Genomic DNA, 18,238 nt, shown 5'->3' on the forward strand with positions numbered 1-18,238 from the left:
CTGAACATATCGCACAGGGAAACATCTCACTAACCTAGAAATACCTGTTAGGACTGGTTTCCTGAATCCTAGTCAGAAACAAAAACCCGGGTGAGAAATGCAAATATATTGGATGTGCTCCTTCCTCCCTATGTAATAAGCTGTCACATAGAGAGTAACCAAAATGCTGGCTCAGGACTCCCGAGCTTACCTTCTGGGCTTTTGTCCCTTTAGAAATGGAGGCATTTCCATGATACCAAGCAGATGGCTGAAATAAGCATCTTTCCTAAATCAAGCTACATGTGGAAGCCTAGAATCTTTGTAGGGTATGAAAAAGCTACAAGCAGGAGGAATGAGGGGGTGGGGATGAAGGAAGGAGGAGGAGGGAAAGACAGGGGGTGGAGAATAACAGTGGAGAGCAGCAGCGGTCCAGCCCCTCCAAATCTGAAAAGCATCACAGGAGCCTCTGGATAAAGACCAGCCTCAGTAGCAAGGCTAGGAGAGAGGATTTCTGCTCAGTGATAAAACATGGTGAGTAGGATTTTTGCGATTTGCCTTATTGTTTCCTTTGGTGCAATGGCATTTCCTTTGCTCTGACACTCACTGGGACTACAAGGGACTATTACCTTAGGTTGACTGCTCATTTTTGAAGGATTGCTTTTAATTTATTTTTCCATATATCTGACCAGTGTGTACCTGCATTTTTAAAAATGCACATTCAATCTCCTTTTCAAACAATATATTACTGAAAATGGCCAAAGCTGGCAAGGTTAACACTTTGCTGTCTGGTACAACAGGCTGATGGCCACGGCAAGTAATAAATGCACTGTTTCCCTTTCAGGTACACAGCAGAAATATCTGCTCAGCTGCCTTCCCCTGGCAATAGACTAATGCTTCAGTAACTCCCTGTGCAGGAGTTTACACTGCTCTTTCACAAGGTGCAGTAAGAATATTTCAAGCAATTACATTTCTCTCAGCCTCAGGTATAGAAGAAAACTGAGTGAGGGGTGCAGAGGTTTTGCCAGAGAAGGAGCCACCTTTTGTCATGGACTCACCCTCCTTCCGCCCCTGCCGCATGCCCCGCACTGGGCTGGTGAAGCAGTGGGTGCTGCTCTTCCCTGGGCGATCCCTCCTGTTGGTACACACCGCGACTGTGTGCTGGAAGTAGAAACGTGGTTAATTTTACTATAAAAATGCCTTAGCTTTACTGAACAGTTGGTAGGGCTTAACTGAAGGTTTAGACTTTCCTATAGCACACTGCTAATAAGATTAAGCATTTAACTACACATCCTTCTAGTATTCTGCTGGAGAGTGTAAGATTTTACTTTGTGTGTTCAGTGGAATTAAGATTTAAGAAAAGCAAGCCAATGTGCTTTCTCCTGGTTCTTAGGGAGAAAGCCATTGCCTGACCTAAATGTATATGCAAATAACTAGGCATCTTGGGTTACCCAAGAGAGAGAGGTGATTAAGGGGAATGATAAGATACTGCCTCTGATGATAACGAGAGTAGTACTCCAAACAAGAGGCATGATCGCAGTGCAGGTTTGTGTGTCACACGGGTTTATTTAAAAATAAACATTCCCGTGTTGTGTGAATCATGACTGTCCCTGATTACATCTTCCATCGTTTTCACCCTGTTTTTTTTGTTTCCTGATGGAGATGAGATATGAGCAGAGTAAGCAGTTTACACAAGAAGATGAACACTGCTTTAAAATTCTCTTTGCGTTCCACTGTAAGAACTTTTACGTTCATTTCCTTACAAGAAACAGTATTACAGTAACTGCAGGCAGGGTATCACCACCCTCTAGCAAGGAAGCGGATTTATAATTAAAAATGCAACTAACAGAAGAGAATGTATGTTATATATATATCACTATTCATAAGCATTTCCATTATTAACTTTATCTCCTGAGTTAGAGAGGAAAGATTTGTGAAAGTAATAAACAGTCTTATTCCAAAAATATCCTCTTCTTTACTGGGAGAAAAAACTCTTTTTTATGCAGTGCTAACTGATTAGATCTAAAGCATTAAAAATTAGTATCATCCACTGATTTTAAAAGTAGCCATGTTTCTCAGCTCCTCATGCTTGTCTGTTTATGCGTCTTAGGATTTCAGACTGCTGCCCAGCAAAAATCCTACCAAGGTTAACTAGCCACAGGAAGGGAGCCCTGGAATGCATCCTGGAGTGCTCAGTTCTTTTCCCTTTCCCGTTGTACAATTTCTTCATGGAATCTTTTAAAATATATTTCATTTTAAAGTGTATCCATTTTAAGCACAATACACATCCAAATGCACAAACCAGATAAATGTTTTCAGGAAATTTAATTATGCTACCTTTCCCGTTTGGAGAGTAGGGGTAAAATTTTCAGATTTAACTTTGATACACAGGATCTTAAGTCCTATTGATATGAAGCCACTTCGGAAGAAGAGAATTTGGACTTGTTCCAAAATTGTATCTTAAAACATAGAAGCTGTGGAAATAGAGTTCTTTCCTTTTTTAAACATCAAAAACTATCGCAGTACACAAGATTTGTCAGCTCTCATTTAACACAAGCAAAAGGAGGGAGGCAAAATTAGACTCCAAGTGGTATGTAGAATTCTGCTTAGCAAGAGAGTAAGGCACAACCTTCACAACATGCCAGTTTTTAAGAATGAACTAAATGTAAAGAAGCAGAAAGAGCACTCCCATTTCCTCTACAAAACAACTGCTGTGTCCTGAATTTTCTTACTTTTAATCTCCAACAGAGACAATTACACAGAAACTACACATAAAAAAAGCAAGTAGGAGTAGTCCAAATCAGACAGCTGATAAGATTTTGGAGTAACTGAACTGTAATTATAGTACATTTTTCCCTACTTAAGCAAAAGCAATTTTGAGTCAAAGTTGCAAGAGCTAGAGAATTCAATCTAAATTTCCTCTCTGTAATCCCATTTTTTCTCTCTCTGCAACATCACTGAAGCAGACACTTTTAATTTCTCAGTGGGCTGATCTTCCTAGAGTTACACCCAAGAGGACTGGCATTTTAGCTAATGGCAGATTAAAGTAAAATATATTTTACCTTTTCTTAGAAGATGACCTAGCCAAACCTTTTCCACTGTGAGTTAAGCTAAATGACTTTGACAACAGCCCCGGAAGTCAAAGGAAATCTTCCCCCATTCTTCCAGAGAAGGAAAATCCTACAAAAACTCCCAAATCCCAGCCTGGCAGAAGACTTTGGGGGCTGTGGACAGAGGCAGGTGTCCCCTCCTCTCTCCTCTGACTGGCATGTTGGTGGCAATATTTAGAGAGCTTGACTTCTGCCTCCACCCATCTTCTTCCTGTGTCCTACTGAATATCCAGTCCAGCTCCACTACACTCTTCTGCAGCCTCCTTGTCTGTTGATCTGGACTTGGGCAGAATTTAAGACATCTGAATATGGCTGTTATTAACCAGAACACTTAGCTCACTCAATCTAGTTCAGGTCCTCATAACCCAGGACTCTAGCATTGCTTTGATTGTCCTAAAACTGAGTCTCTTCAGCTCACAGGCATGTGCTCACCTTCCTATTCTAAACTTTAATTTACTTTTACTTAAGCAGAGACATAGTAAAACCCTTCTGTGTTTGTGAGAAGGCTGTCAGACACCAGGCACAGATGGTGTATAGTTGACCATGAAGTACCTCTGCACTTTAATGAGCAGTATTATCCAAATCTATGCCAAAATCTTATTTCCATTATACTATAACCCAGATCTAATTGCCTGCTTAGAAGCTTCTAAAAGCCTAAGAGTGAGCAGCAATTATGATCAAGTCTGAGAAAAATGCCCTTCATCCACTGTAGATGGAGATTCTCAAGGCTTCTGCATTTAGGAACATGGTAAATTACAATTAAACTGTAGCCCAGGAGAAGATTCAGGGATGTTCTCTATCTAAATGTGATTCCATAAATAATCCTATTGTTGCCAAAAAGGAAATCAAGCAACAAAAACAAGAATACATCCAGAGCTTGTTTAAAACAGAACAAGCCACCCTTAGTAGACTGGCTGCCAGTTTCCACAAGTTCCTGTTCTTTGGAGTGAATTTTAATTTCAAAATATATCTCCTTTGCAAAAGTGGAAATCAGTCCTTCATACACCCTTTATTCCTGTGGAAGAGGAGACATATTCCAAGTTAAATCCAAGAGGAAAATAATTAAAAAGGAGGAGAGACAGACAACAGTGTAGCTGAGTGCACAGGTCAGGAAATCCCAGAGAAGATGTACCATTTTATGAACTCCCAGAATCATTTTTCACAGTATTTTGATTAGCTTTACATAACCACTGGAGGGATATGCTGCAACTTTCCCTTACAGTACTTTAATCTGAATATAACATCTCTGATACCCTTCTGAGCTTGGTGATACAACCTATGTCCCTGAAGACAGAAGAAAAAAAAATGGTATCATGGTATAGCCCATTACAACCAGCAATGGTACATGTATTAATAGGTATAGAAAAGAGAGCTGCATTCAATAAATATTTCTGTTCTGTATTTGGAAAGATGCATATCATATTAAGATGAAGAGGAATGCATAGTAGCTGCAAAACAGCATCTGGGATGAATATTTTAATAAATCTGCAGTCTCTGGTGACTTGCTCTTAAGAGCCATGAAAGAGTTGGCTGAGGAGATCATCCCTCTCTTGGTGTTCAAATTTAATAGAGCATGGAATAATGGGGAAGATTCCCAAAGTTGTCCCAGTGTTCAAACAAGATAAGTAGGATGACATAATGAACTAGATACTAGCTACTCTGGCAAGAATCCTGGGGGGAAATGAAAAATAAAAAAAAGAAAAAGGGATTAAAGAAGTTAAGGAATTAGAATATGAAGATGATGGTTATATGCAAAGTAGATCTTTTTTAAAAAAAAAACTAACTTACTTTTTTCCTCATCAGAGGAAACTGAAAAGTAAATGTACAGATGTAAAAATGCTCTAGAAAGTGTTTGCCTTTGTGTCTTAAAACTGTTTTAACTTGAAGGCAAAGGATGGCCCTATCAGAATTGACTGGTAGCAGAGGCATCAGCATGTCTTCCATTACTGTACTATAGGTATTCTCAATGTTTGTGGTATTCAGGGCATTTGGGCTTTCATGTTAAATCTGTCTGTCTAACATATACAAGGGAAAGAAAAATTAAAAAGGAAATAAAACCATGCCTTGCAGTTTCTAGATCCAGTTCTCAAACTGGCAGTTCATTGTTATTAAGGAGATACAGATCAAAGTTTTCTTTTCTCTAAAAATTATCTACTGAAGTCCTGAATTCTTAGCTTTATTAAGTTTCATGCTTGATAAAAAAACAAATCCACCCCTAAAAAGCTTCCTTAGGCAGCAACAGAAAAAAGTTTATTTCATCCCAAATACACAATTTTCTACAAAAAATATCCTTGCTTAATACTCAAGATGGGCAGAAACAGCTGTAGGATGTTGAAGAGCTTTTCTAGGCATAGCATTGTTATAACATTAGCATTTGCCCTGTCACAGCCTGGAACGGAGCTTCTCAGCAGCAGGACTTCCTAAAGGGACTCAGTACCTACTCCTACAACTGCAAGGGACTAAAATGTCAGACACTTAATTTTTGGGATATTAATAGCTGGTATAAAATCCTGTGTCAGCTGTTTCTGACCATTTTCCTGGCTCTGCTGGAGTTCTGCACAGTAAACTTCGAATTCACACCATACCTTTCAGTAAAGGAATGCAGTCATGTCCCAGTGACCTATTTCTAAATATGCAAAACAGGTTTCCTGCAGCATCGGTGAACTCCAGATATCTGACAGTGTAGTAAAGTGTTTACCGGCTTCCATTAAGAATGATCTGCAATACTATCAGGCAGCCCCAAATGCAAGTAAACGTGCCAACACCACAGTCATATTGATAGACCCCTCCTCATCTGTCACCACCCACCATGTGTTCCATAGCATCCATACTCCTAACCTAGAATATTCACACTTTACCCTTAAGTTTTCTATCGTTTCTCATTGAGCTAAATTGAGTGGTAAACATTGCTGATCACCTGCCATTTTGCAGCTTCCCTGAGAAACAGGCTTTTACTGACCTGTCCACTGGAGAAGTGCTGTGGGTGAGAAAACCCAGGTACCCAGACCCTTATCTTCTTGTGGGGTGTTGCTCAGGGTATTGCTGTTTCCAGCAAGCCCCAGCAATCAGAAAGTCTCTGGAGGCTATAGATAGAAAGTTGGATTTTAAGGTTATACAAAGGCCAGGCTTGGTGCTGAATTTAAAATCATCCTTCCTGATTTTGTACTGGGTGCAGCTCTGGATCCAAGGATCTGATCTGAGATCACTCTCAGATCATTCTTGGGAGCATTGGTAGTTTTTCACTCTGTCAGCACTGTTACACATGGTTTGTTAAAGTGTGTTAGACACAGCACTGCATTGCTTGTGTGTGTTTCAGAGTTCAACGGCTCTAGGAGGTTTCAGTTACATCTAAACAATGCAAAACAAGATAAATCACAAACTGGGGTTTCATTTAAGAAAGAACTGAGCACATTCTTTCAAGAGCAGGACTTGGAGTTTTAACCCTGCTTCCCATCCAGCAAGGATTGGCTTTCTCTAACAGCTTTCAGGAAGTGCCTGGTTCATCCCTCACCTATCTTTACAGAACTCCATTGACGTACTGGTGATTCGAGCTGACATAAGGCAGGAAAGAATCAGATGTTGTGTGTCTATGAAATAATTGCTGGAAAATTGAAAGTGTCATGGCTAAAAAAAGTATTGAGTAATTAAATGTATGAAAACATAAAACAGATTCAATACTAAATCATACAGGTATAGAGAAAAATTGGCAGTGGCACAGGTAATACAGTATGTTTAGAAACTAGGTAATCAATGTGCAATGAAGATTCTCTGTGCCAGTACCTCAGTGTACTACACTGGTCTCTGTAAATCCAGAATGACCCTTCTGTCAAAATTAACAGTGATTTTCAAAGTGGCAGTTTTGACTTTTTATAATAAAAGTAGTACTGCAAAAAAGTGTACATTATGCTCAGGAGGAAGCAAAAATAGTAATTCAGTTTCAGCATGCTTCCCAGGGAAGTACCAAGGTTGATGAATTTTCTATTCATAGGTAGAGATTATTTTACTATAAAATGAGCATTTTGTGCCAAAAGTTTGATACCCTTTTCTCAGGAGATTTCCCATCTTGAACTCTTCATCCTTCCCAAAGGACTTATGACTGTTGCCTCCCTGAGGCATGTTAAAATGCTTTGGCTTTGCTTTTCACTGATGCCACTTCTACTGTTGGAACAGCATCCCTATCTTGCTAAAGGCCATCCCACAGTTGCAATCCCAAATCCAAACACCTCTCCTCTCTAACCAACAAGATGTTCTCAGACTCCCAGCTACCAACCCATATTGCCTACTATTTTCTCTTTGCTGGGTCTTCCAGCCTTTGCAAATGTCCTTCTGTTTCATTTGATCTGTTTCTCATGCAACACCACGACTCAGTGATGGACCTTTCTGGCAAGAAATAAAAAGAATTGTATAATGCTAATATCTGCCCCTCTGTTCTCCAATGGTTTTCAAAGTATATAGATGCTAATAGCGACATAGTGGTGGGGCAAACACCTATTCCAGCTGAGTCCTTTCAGAGATTGCTAGCTGAACACTCACTGCTAGCCACCAACCCAAGTCACATTTTTGTTCTTCTGTTTTCTTTACAGAAACAAATGTGAGGAAGCAGAATGGAGCTCAAGAGAGGTAAAACCTTCATAAAATCCAGTGCGCAACATGAGAGAGCACCATCAGTGCATATGATTCCTATAAACAAAGATGATATGGGAAAAGACAAAAAGACAGCTCCGGAGGGAAACCAGAGTGAAGCTGAAGTCCAACAGGCATGTTTGGCCACACACAAGAACTACAGATTTTCTAGCAGAGCAGCAAGGAATGGGGCTGGTGAAAACAGCTTGGAAAAATCATCTGGCTCTTCCTACAAACTTGTAAGGAAGAGTAAAACCCATGACTGTGTTACTGCGGCAGATAAAACAGAGCAGTGCAGCTCCAGCAACAGAGCCTGTGAAGAAAGTTTCTCTGGAAAGGGAAGGGGGCGGCTTGTCAATAGCATCAGCTTTTCAGGGGTGTCCAATTCCAGCAGCAAGAAGGAGTGCATGGTCAGTCCCAGCCAGTCTGCCTGCAGCAGTCAGCAGATGATAGATTACAGGAACTTTGTACCACAGATGCCTTTTGTACCAGCTGTTGCAAAAACCATTCCCAGGAAGAGGATTTCCCTCAAGAGATCTAAGAAAGGGCTCAGAGATATATTTCATATAAAAAAGAATAAACCAGACAGCCTCACATTCTTGGCTGAGAAGGACAAGAATCTGCCCTCTCCAGGCTGCAAGAGTGAGCTCTCTGGACGCCTTGCGAAGTACCTTTTCAAAACTGGAGAAACATTTGCAGCTGACTGCTTGTCACAAGACTGCTCAGACAGTGAGCTGCAGTCTGACTCTTCCTATGACTGCTGCAACACTCTGTGCGAAGATGTTGCCTCGCTAAAGAGCTTTGACTCCCTCACTGGCTGTGGGGAAATCTTTGCTGATGAGAGCTCTGCTCACCTGGAACTGGAGAATAGCAAAGAAATTCTGCTGAGACGAGCCAAGCACAAAGAGAGCCCCATCATGGGCTCTTTCCAAGGGGGTGTGGAGCAGCTGGCCTCTCCTGGCCAGAATGAGACAGTTGAATTTGCAAAGTTTTGGGACAGCATCAACAAGTCAGTGAGGTTACATCAGAGTGCTCTATTTGATAAGAAGTCACTGAAGATACCCAGTCCTGATGTGGAAAAGGCTAAAAGCCAGGCTGATACATCTGTGCCAGACCCCCAAGTGTCACCTGATAAAGATGATGACAATTCCAAAGAAAGCTCCATAGAAACAGGAACACCGAAAAGCGACAACCAGGAATCCACATCCACAAGTGATGAAGGCTACTATGATTCATTCTCTCCTGGACAGGATGACGACATGAAGGAAGCTCAGACCCCTGGCGTCCCCAGTAAATTTCCAAGAGACAGCTACAGTGGGGATGCTCTTTATGAGCTCTTCTATGACCCAAACGAAGTGAAAATAAACCCAGTCCTAGATGATGACTTGTGCACATCTGAAAGTGTTTCAGAACAAGCCATTGAAATCCCTCTGTCCATTTACAGCTTTCATGTTGGAGCTGAGGAAAACATGGCTTCCCAACCAGCTGTAGACATTATCAGCCAGGGTTTTTTCCACAGCACATGGAAAGGCAAAGAATGTTTGCTAAAGCTCTGTGATACTGAACTTTCACTGACTATGGGGATAATAAACTGGCTGCGAAAACACTCAGGGCTTGTTTCCTCCCCAGACTCTCTTCACAGTCCTCAGTCACAGCCAGAAAAGTCTGATGACACAGTAAGCTCTCCCAACCCCAGTTCAGACCAGAAGGCGAACACAGAAGCTCAGCAGGAGGAACAAAACACGAGAGAACCTAAGACATGTAACCTACAGCTGTCTTTGGATGAAAGCAAAGAGGCGACCCAGGTCTCTTCAGTAAATGCTGCTGAAAGAGACTACAGCCTAGACCCTTGCCCTAATACTTCTAATTTGGATATCCAAGAAAGGGAAGGGAATCACCACAAGGATTCATCCGCAATGTCTGGGACTGTAGAAGCCACCAGAACATCACCACAATCACAGGCCAACAGAGATAATCTGCAGACATCATCAGCTGAGAATGAGAATATGACAGTTTCAAAAGGATGTGAGACCCCCCTAGAAAAAAAAACATCAACAGAAAGTTTGAACAGGGAGACTGACTTCCAGAGCTCTGAAAACTCTTTATTAAATGATAACCATGAAGTAGAATCATGTTACTCCTACAAGACTGCTGCGACCTCACCCCCAGATCCCCTGGACAGGGAGGACAGAAATAAACCGATGTATCATTCTCTGTCTATACCCTGTGACAAGCCATTGCAGCCTCTTACTCTGAAACACTTTCAGAGCTACATCAGCCCCACTCCAAGGGAGGGCAGCACTAACATAGTGCAGCTCTTAGAGCGCTGTGTAACCCAAGTGGCATCCTTAAAAATCAGCTATGAAAACAAGCACTTGGAAGACAAATGCATTGGAAATGAAATGAACAATATCATTTGTAAGATGTCACAGTACCAAAACAAGTTATTGTTGCAAAATGAATGCGACTGCATTGCCCAAAATTCAGACTACTCCAGTCTCCCTTACACAAACCAATATAATTACGAAACAAGTCTCAGAGCCAACAGTATGTATCATTTGAAGCAAAATGGGGAGCAAATTTGCTCTGAAGATCAGAAAAGTAGGGCAAGAATCCTGGATGAGGTCTCTAGAAGCAAGATAAATTTTGAATATGCCCAGCTAAATAATCAAGCCCTCTCCTATCTAAAAGACTTCACACTTGATCTCAGTCCAAGTGATTCTGCCTCTACTACAGCTCTTAGTAGGCCAGCGTTTTTACCTCTGTTTAATTCTGTCTGTTCAGACATACCAACTAACTTTTCACAAGCTTCATACAGCACCAACATCTCTCTGGCTAAATCACTGCAGTCTAAGGAGGCCAAGCAAGGCAGCCCCGGGGTGTGGAGTTACACAGAGGCCCCCTGCAAAGGACTGGCTGGAGAGAGCGCTCCGTCCCCTCATCCAGAGCCAGCAGCCCCAGACACAGCAGTGGCAGGGAGGAACCATCAATAACATGCTCGCATTGAGAAGGTGAGTGCGTACGGGAAGTCTGAAAATAAACGTGGAACAAATGAAATGACATCTGCTCCCTTTTAACGGAGTGAGGCCTATGGCAGCATATTCTGCTAAATACTAAGGGCTTCTCAATGTTTTCCAATTTCACTGCTCTTAACATCTGCTTTAAAGTGGCAGGAAAGAGTGATTAGAATTTAAGTTACACAGTTCCCCAAAGCAAGGGCCAAATATTTCAGGTGTCGTATTCCCTGAGTCCTATGAGTCTCACGCAAAGGTTGAAGCCCGATCTTCCGCCCAGATGCAGACATCTTCACACCAGTTGAAGCAGGGAATCTCTTCCATACTCCCACTGCTGGATCTGCATTGTTTCAGGCAACACAGCAGATAAGGCTGCTTGGCCACAGACTGCAGAAATCACTCCGCCTCAGACTCCTCACAAGCAAGTTATGAAATGCACTTGCTACATAATGACAACTTTAAAAATTAGGCCTAGCTTCCCCTCAGTAGTGATAACGGGACATTAGGCAGAGCTCGGTCCCGAGTCCTGATGTGTGGGCTGCTATGTGTGGGATCACATGAGAACACCAGGCATCACAGCACTAAGTCATAACACAGCCAGCCGTGCCCTGTCTTGCAGGCGTGTGCATACGGTGGGCCCACAAGCACAAGGGAAAGCCCACAACACTAAGCTGCTGCTGCCTGCTAAGTGTACCGAAAGTGTACCAGAGCAGACACTATCTATACATGTCCTAAAAGGATAAAAGTCATATAAATTCTCTGTTATATGCCCTGGCTAATTGGAGAGATTAGCCGGACTCTGCCCCGGCACTCTGAGAAGGCGCCTTTGGAGGCTGTGGAAGATGGAGGGGAAGGCTGCAGCAAGGGCCAGCAGAGAGAGCGAAGGAACAGCTCATTACTGAACAGAGGAGCCAGGGAACACCGCACTCCTCTAGCTCTTGCTGCTCACACCAGTGCGACTGCTTTCTGGTCATCTCCAGAGGCTTCTCAAGTAGCACAAACTAAGGAGGACAGTGTTTCTTTCTATATGAGCCCCAAACATCCTTATATTCTCAAGTCTTGGCAGATTCAACCTTGCTATTTACCTCTTTGTTGTTTTACCTCTACTTTATTATTTACCTCTGAATGAAAATGCTTTTCCCCACTAAAAAGTCTCCCAGTGAATGGGTAGGATATTTCTGAGAGATCTCTGAGAAGTTAAGGACCAGAGACAGTCAGTTTTTGATACCCTTTACTAATACATTATCTGTATAATACATAACCTGTTCAACAGTGAACTAGATCTTCCTCTAGTAAAAGAAGTGTTTTCTTCAGTATGGTTTTTTTTTTTCACTTGAGTTTTGTTGCAAACAGTGGTGCCTGCCACGCTGGCTAGCAAGCCACTTTCTTATGTCACATTCAGACTTAAACGACTGGTGCTAAGGAGAGTATCTCTCTTTTGGTGCATTCTGAATGCAACCCCCAGAGAGACACAACTACCATCACCTTAATAATGTTTAAAAAAAGAATTTTTATATCTTCTGACTTATTTTTTTATATCTTCTGACTTATTTTAGCAACTGCAAGACTCTCTCTGCTGCTGGTACTGCCTGGCTCCCCATCCCAGCAGAGCTACCATCATTTTTGGTCAGAGCCTGCCTTTTAAGCACACCACAGCCTTTAGAACTACTAGCCTCTATGAGATTATTTCTGAAATTAAAAATTCAGAATAGGCAAGGAAAGATTTACAGTCACAGCTAGTATATGTAAGAAATCAGAGCCAGGCACAGCTTTTGGGGTTAGAACAGCAGTTCAGTTTGTGCATTGGCCTGATATTTCTAGCTTGTTGTGAATATTAATCCACTGGGTACTGCTCAAAATGTCCTTGCCTTCACAGGCTAGGAATGCACAAAGAGATGCTAGTTTTGACAGAGGAGTTACTGACTTTCTGCTGTGATTGTCAGATGTGGTAACAGACTGTATCTTTACCCTGTACAAGACATGCTGCAAGTAGACACTACTGGACTCGGGGCATTTTCCAGTGCCTTGTGTCAAATGGCAGCTGCTATACGGCACCACTTGTCAACACCGATACCTGCAGTGTCGGGAGCGTGACACAGCTCATATGCTGCCACCTGAGTCCCAAAGAGAAGCTAATTTAAGTTCCTTCCAAAAGGGATCTGCTGATCTGTGATAGGTGTGTCTGTAACATGGTAAATGAATGGTATATTTAAATATAGATGGAATTTGCGTATTTGTAAGGTCACAGAGCTCTTACAGAAAATGAATTTACACAATAATTAAAATGCCATTTAACATGGATTTTAAAAATTGCTGTGGTGACAGATACAAACACTGCCATATGGCCAAGTTTTCCTACCAGTATCTTCTTGCCTGCCCACATTAACAGATGGCTTACAGGTTTGCTGGAAATTTTAATTTTTTTGCAAAGTGACTCAGGATCTTTCCTCAGTCACGGGGGTGGTGGTGAAAGAGAGGCAACATACAAACATGGCAGCACCCCTGAACACCATAGAGACAGACATCATCGAGAAACACTCCTACATTGGACATGATTGTGCAAACCCCAAGAGCTTACCATGAAGAATGGTCTAAGGATCACTGGTTTTAAAGGTCATACTCAGGAGCTGGGAGAGAAGTGACAGTGCAAGAGACCAGCTCCCTGCTTTGCTCCACGGAACAAATGCTGCATAAGCAGCTCCAGTGCAGCCCCTGCTCCTCCCATGGACGCCCAGGCCTGACCTGGACGGGGCTGGGAAAGGGAAGGTGAACTTTCTTGCCATTTATCACGATGGCAGAGAAAAAGCTGATGGCAAAAGCCATTAAAATTTCCAGGAACTGTCACTCCATTTTCACATGTCCCAGTACCACAGGAACAAATAAGCCCATCCCCGCTGCTCCTACTGGTGTACAGGGTCCCCCCGAGCCATCATGCCTGTTCTCCTTGACTTCCCCACCCTGCTGAACTCAGATTCCTAATTTTGATGCTGCAAGAAATGCCAGTCCCAGCTCATCCTCCCCTTCTCCCTTCCTTTGCATTTTAGAGGGAAATCTGAAAATGTTTCATATTTGAGCTCACCAGGAATTTGAACTATGAGGGTAAATGGCCGCTATGGTAAACAGCATCCTTACATAGGGATATTGAAGGGTTATGTGGTCCATGGAAATTACCAGTAGGAAGTGATCGAAAGACATAGTTTTCATTCTTCAGTATAAAAAGGCCAGGAGTTAGGAAATGAATGTGGTCCTTCCCCTGAATATGGTGAGGACTCCTAGATTTGTATATTCATGGACCACAGGAAGCAAGTTCCAGAAGTCTGCGCTTTTCCCCTGGAGGTTTTCCAGCAGGAAAAGCTTCAGCCTGACCAAGGCAACATCGTCCAGCTGCAGTGTTTGGGGGTGTCTCTTCCTGACTAATAAATCACTGGAACTGACAGAACAGGTAGACAACAACACATTTCATCACAACGGGACACAGGTAGATCAAAGCACTGCCTGCAAACAACACTTTCAGACCACTGAGACATTTCTGCCACTTCATGTGGTTTGAACTGCACCTCCCAGTAAACTGGTAGACATAGGGTAGAGATAGGGTAACAAAAACCAGATGTGTTCTCCCAAGAACTCATTTCATTCAAACGGTAAGCAGCCACATTATGTACCAGTTGAAGCTTTTGGATGTGTTTCAGCGATAGCACTAAAAACAGCACATTGCAATAAGCTTGCCCTCAGGTCAGAAAAGAATAGATAACTGTCTATCAAAGAGGGATTGCCATAATATGTAGGGCAGCTGTAGATGGAAAAAAGTATGGCACACGTCATTGCTGTTATAAAGGAACCCAGATTCAAAAGCAGATAAAATACAGCCCAGACTCTGCAAAATGACATGGGCATGTGTTTCTGAGCCTCGTCAATAGAAGACCTACTTGTAGTCTAGCCAATTTCGGTAATGCTTTTCTATTCCCCCCAGTTCACCTTTATCCCCTCCGGCTTAAATGCGGCTGCATTTCTTCCAAACAGATATTTCTCTATCTGCAAGGCATAGGAAAGGCAGAAACTGCAGTATTTGGACTGAACACAAAGGTATGGTAGAATGGAGCCTCATCTGAATATAAGCAATTGTCTGATAAAGTGTGGTTCTATTTCTCTGAATGGCCACAGAGACATTTGCAATAGGTGAAAAAATAAAGACAGAATCCCTCTGAAATGCACTCAACAGGGAAAGAGTATAGTAACATATTCAAATCCCGGAGCAATCAATGCATATATTCCAAGTTCTCTCTGTGGCACAGGAAAGAGGTCCTCTACCAAGTCTTACATAATGAAATGTAAAAAACAATAAAATGCAGTGACAGCCAGCACATGTGCTGCCCTGGAAATGCCTCTAGCTCTGCACCATACATCTTTATAATGTGAGCTGCCCAGATGGTCTTGCACTGAACCAGATTCTGAAATCTCATCTGACAGACCACCACATGCATGCGCACACACATGCACACACATGCTCCTGTTCAGACAAATGCATCCCAAAGTACAAAGATACTGTTTGTCACAAATGGTATCACATAACCAAAGAGCAGGGAGACAGAGGTGACAAGCCACTGCCTCTGCTAATACATTTGAGTGTTAGTCACTGGGTGCCCAGATACTTGGGCTAAATGCTAAATTAAACAATTTTCTCCTTCATTAAACACTGTTGCTTGTGGACTTGGCTCTGTCTCAACGTACTGTCTTCATGGGACTTTGTCATCAATCCTTACTCTACCCAAAATCAGAATTCTGATTTGAAAGGAGGAAGAAATGTTCTTGCCAGCTTATTTGCTGGAGAATGGTTTTTCGACAGTTATCAGCACAGATGATCTCTGAAATGGCAGATGCACTATAATGGTGTTAAATGTGTTTCATTTTAAAACTGAAGAGAGAGATTTGCTGCTCTACCCGCTATTGCAGTAGGATGGTTTCCATGGATACAGTCTTATAGGGACTCTATTTTTCCCCTGTTGACAACAGTGCAGAAAGCAAAATTCAGATCTTCACTGCACCAGCATAAATTTTAAGCCAGGGGATTGATTCCCAGATTTAACACAGAGAGCTGAATTCAGCTCCCAGTATCCTTCAGCCTCAAATTTGAGATCCTCATGGGGATGGAAACGGAAGAGAAAAAAAAATAGAGCAAAACAGTTTCTGTAGGCAGCAGCGTGGGCTAAGGGACAGGACATATGAAACACTGTGCCTCTATGTGAGAAGTGGGAAGAAGCCAAGGCAGAATGCAAACAAATCAGCTGCTTGTTCAGGGGCTTTGTGCCTTGCCTGACATTTAACTGCAAAATTTCAGATCAGGTTTTGGCTATAAAAGGTAATTACCTTGTAACACCTGCATGGGATGGGTCCAAATATTGCCCTATCTGTTCTACTGAAAGGATGAAGCACTCACTACCATTCTGAAGAAAACCTGCTGCCCTTCTGTTTTGCTGTGATGCACAGGAAGACATAAGGGTGGGAAGGAGGGGAAAGTGAGAGGCTAGTATCCACCTACAAGAGCAGGCCTCTTCAAACAAGAGAGGATCTAGCCCCATCTTGAATGCAGTCATGAAAACACCAAATGCAAAGCAGATTGTCAGCCCTCTGATTCTGTGAGAACACTCTGTACAAATCTGGTGTTGAATATATTCATCAGCCAGCTAGTAATAAATGAGTAGGAGGAAGAGCCTGGTAACCTCAGCTTCTCGGGTCTCAAGTGTAAAACCCCTAATCCGTGCAGAAGGGAACTAGGTCCGCCAAATAGCATTGCATCCTGCCTCTACCAGGGGGCAGCTGTAGGTGCTTGGGAAAGGAGTGTAAGAAACAGGGCAAACACAGAATTTCCAAATCTGAAATAACCTATTAGCTTCTGGCAACCAGCACACTCTGTGCTAGACAGGATCCTCCTGGGCATCTGGGTTTAGCGCTCCCTAGTTTGTCAAAGCCTTTTCTAAACTCAATTCTATATATAAACTTCAAAGTCACATGGCAACATCTAACTCATGTTATGCACTTATAGTTTATTTCAGTGGGTTTCTTTCAGGTGCCTCTTAAAATCTGATGTCTGTTGTACTGTCTGTATCAATTTTCATTTTTATAGCCTGCAAAGTATTTCTTTTTAAGTTCCTTTTCTGACGTCCGTTTGTCCCTGAAACAGGCAACGGCCCTTCTGTGGCCTGGTGACACCTGAGAGGTTATGAACAGTGCTGTGACTGTATACTCAGGGCAGAGGCCATACTTCAGTGTGTGAGGCTGAGATCTCTGCACAGTGCTGTTCAATAAACAACACCTTCACAAACTAGTAAGGCTGATAGATTTGGCCCAGGGAGATAAAAAGCACAGGAATCCTTGGTGCCACTAGGTGCCACTTGGTGCCCACTTACGTATTTTTCTTGAAAAAAAATTTTTAAAATCTGACTGAAGTAACAGCAAAAAAAATTGACCGTCACAATGACAGGCAGAAAGCACTGCTGTCACCATGAGTCAGTGCTGATGAACCGTAGCACAGGGAGCCTGCACAATGAACTGCATTTCTCAGACACGGGACACTCTTAAGTAAGTAACCAAAAATGGGCACTGTTCCCCCTCAGGTCTCTTGGGAGGCTGCTGCTTTTTAAGCAAATTGTCCTTGCTAGTTCTTCAAGAAAGGCGAGACTGTATACATCTGAAGTGGCAAGTCTCTCATTCTGTTCAAATTCATGGAGACTGCATCTCATTTACAACATTTAAAGGTGAGAAAGATGTTCCCTGTTCTTGGACAGCAATACAGCTTAGGACAGTAAGCAAAGAAGTACTGTATGTTGGAGAACCTTGTTATAGAGTAAGGCATTAAATCTAGGCCTGTGTACACTGCTAGAGGCCTGTTCAGGTAAAGCTTAAAGATCTTGTGGCAGTATCTTTAATGATGGTTGCAGCCAGTGATGACAACTGCATGAGTGATACTGTGAGACCGCAGCCAGCAAGTTGTCTTCTTCCCACAATCAGCTGCCCTCTCCTTAAAGGTGATTATATCATCAAAGAAGAAACTGGAGTAGCCGATCAAGATACTGGGAAGATTACTGGAGATCGAAGAAAAGGGAAGGTCCTCAGGGAAGGTCCTCTTTGTCCTTATCTCAGAATGAGACCAATTCCACCTTCACAACAGAGAGCAAGCTGGGAGAACACAGATTTTGTTGGCCCGTTGCATCTTTACCTGTCTTCTCTAACTGCAGTTTTCTCCTTTTCAAATCTAACCCTTTTCTCTTCATGACAAGCTGCCTACCAACTTGCCCCAAACAGGCTCAACTCTTCTCTCTCACATTCTGTACGCTCCTGCTGCTCCCTCCTGGTCAACCCAATCTACTTCAAAACCTCCTTCTCTTTTCCACATGTCTGCTGAGCTGAAACCTCCTCACAGCTCAAAAAACACCCCCAAGCTTTTTATCCCTCCCAGACAATTCTCCCCACCCTCAAGAGCCTGACACCCCCTTTTCAGGCAGACATAGCCCCCTCCTC

General features: G+C 42.6%; 1 protein-coding gene across 1 annotated transcript in view; it reads left to right on the forward strand.

The window, feature by feature from the left end:
* The first annotated feature begins 426 nt into the window (after window positions 1–426).
* The window catches only part of AMER3 (APC membrane recruitment protein 3), a 42,827-nt gene continuing 25,015 nt past the window's right edge, over window positions 427–18,238 (forward strand). The window contains exons 1-2 of the mRNA XM_064516971.1: window positions 427–510; window positions 7,670–10,720. Of these exons, the coding sequence (XP_064373041.1) occupies window positions 7,691–10,702 (3,012 nt within the window). The 5' untranslated portion in view covers window positions 427–510; window positions 7,670–7,690 and the 3' untranslated portion in view covers window positions 10,703–10,720. The remainder of the gene's footprint in view (window positions 511–7,669; window positions 10,721–18,238) is intronic.

The sequence above is a fragment of the Dromaius novaehollandiae genome, chromosome 9 (genome assembly GCF_036370855.1).
Source record: "Dromaius novaehollandiae isolate bDroNov1 chromosome 9, bDroNov1.hap1, whole genome shotgun sequence".
Classification (NCBI taxonomy): domain Eukaryota; kingdom Metazoa; phylum Chordata; class Aves; order Casuariiformes; family Dromaiidae; genus Dromaius; species Dromaius novaehollandiae.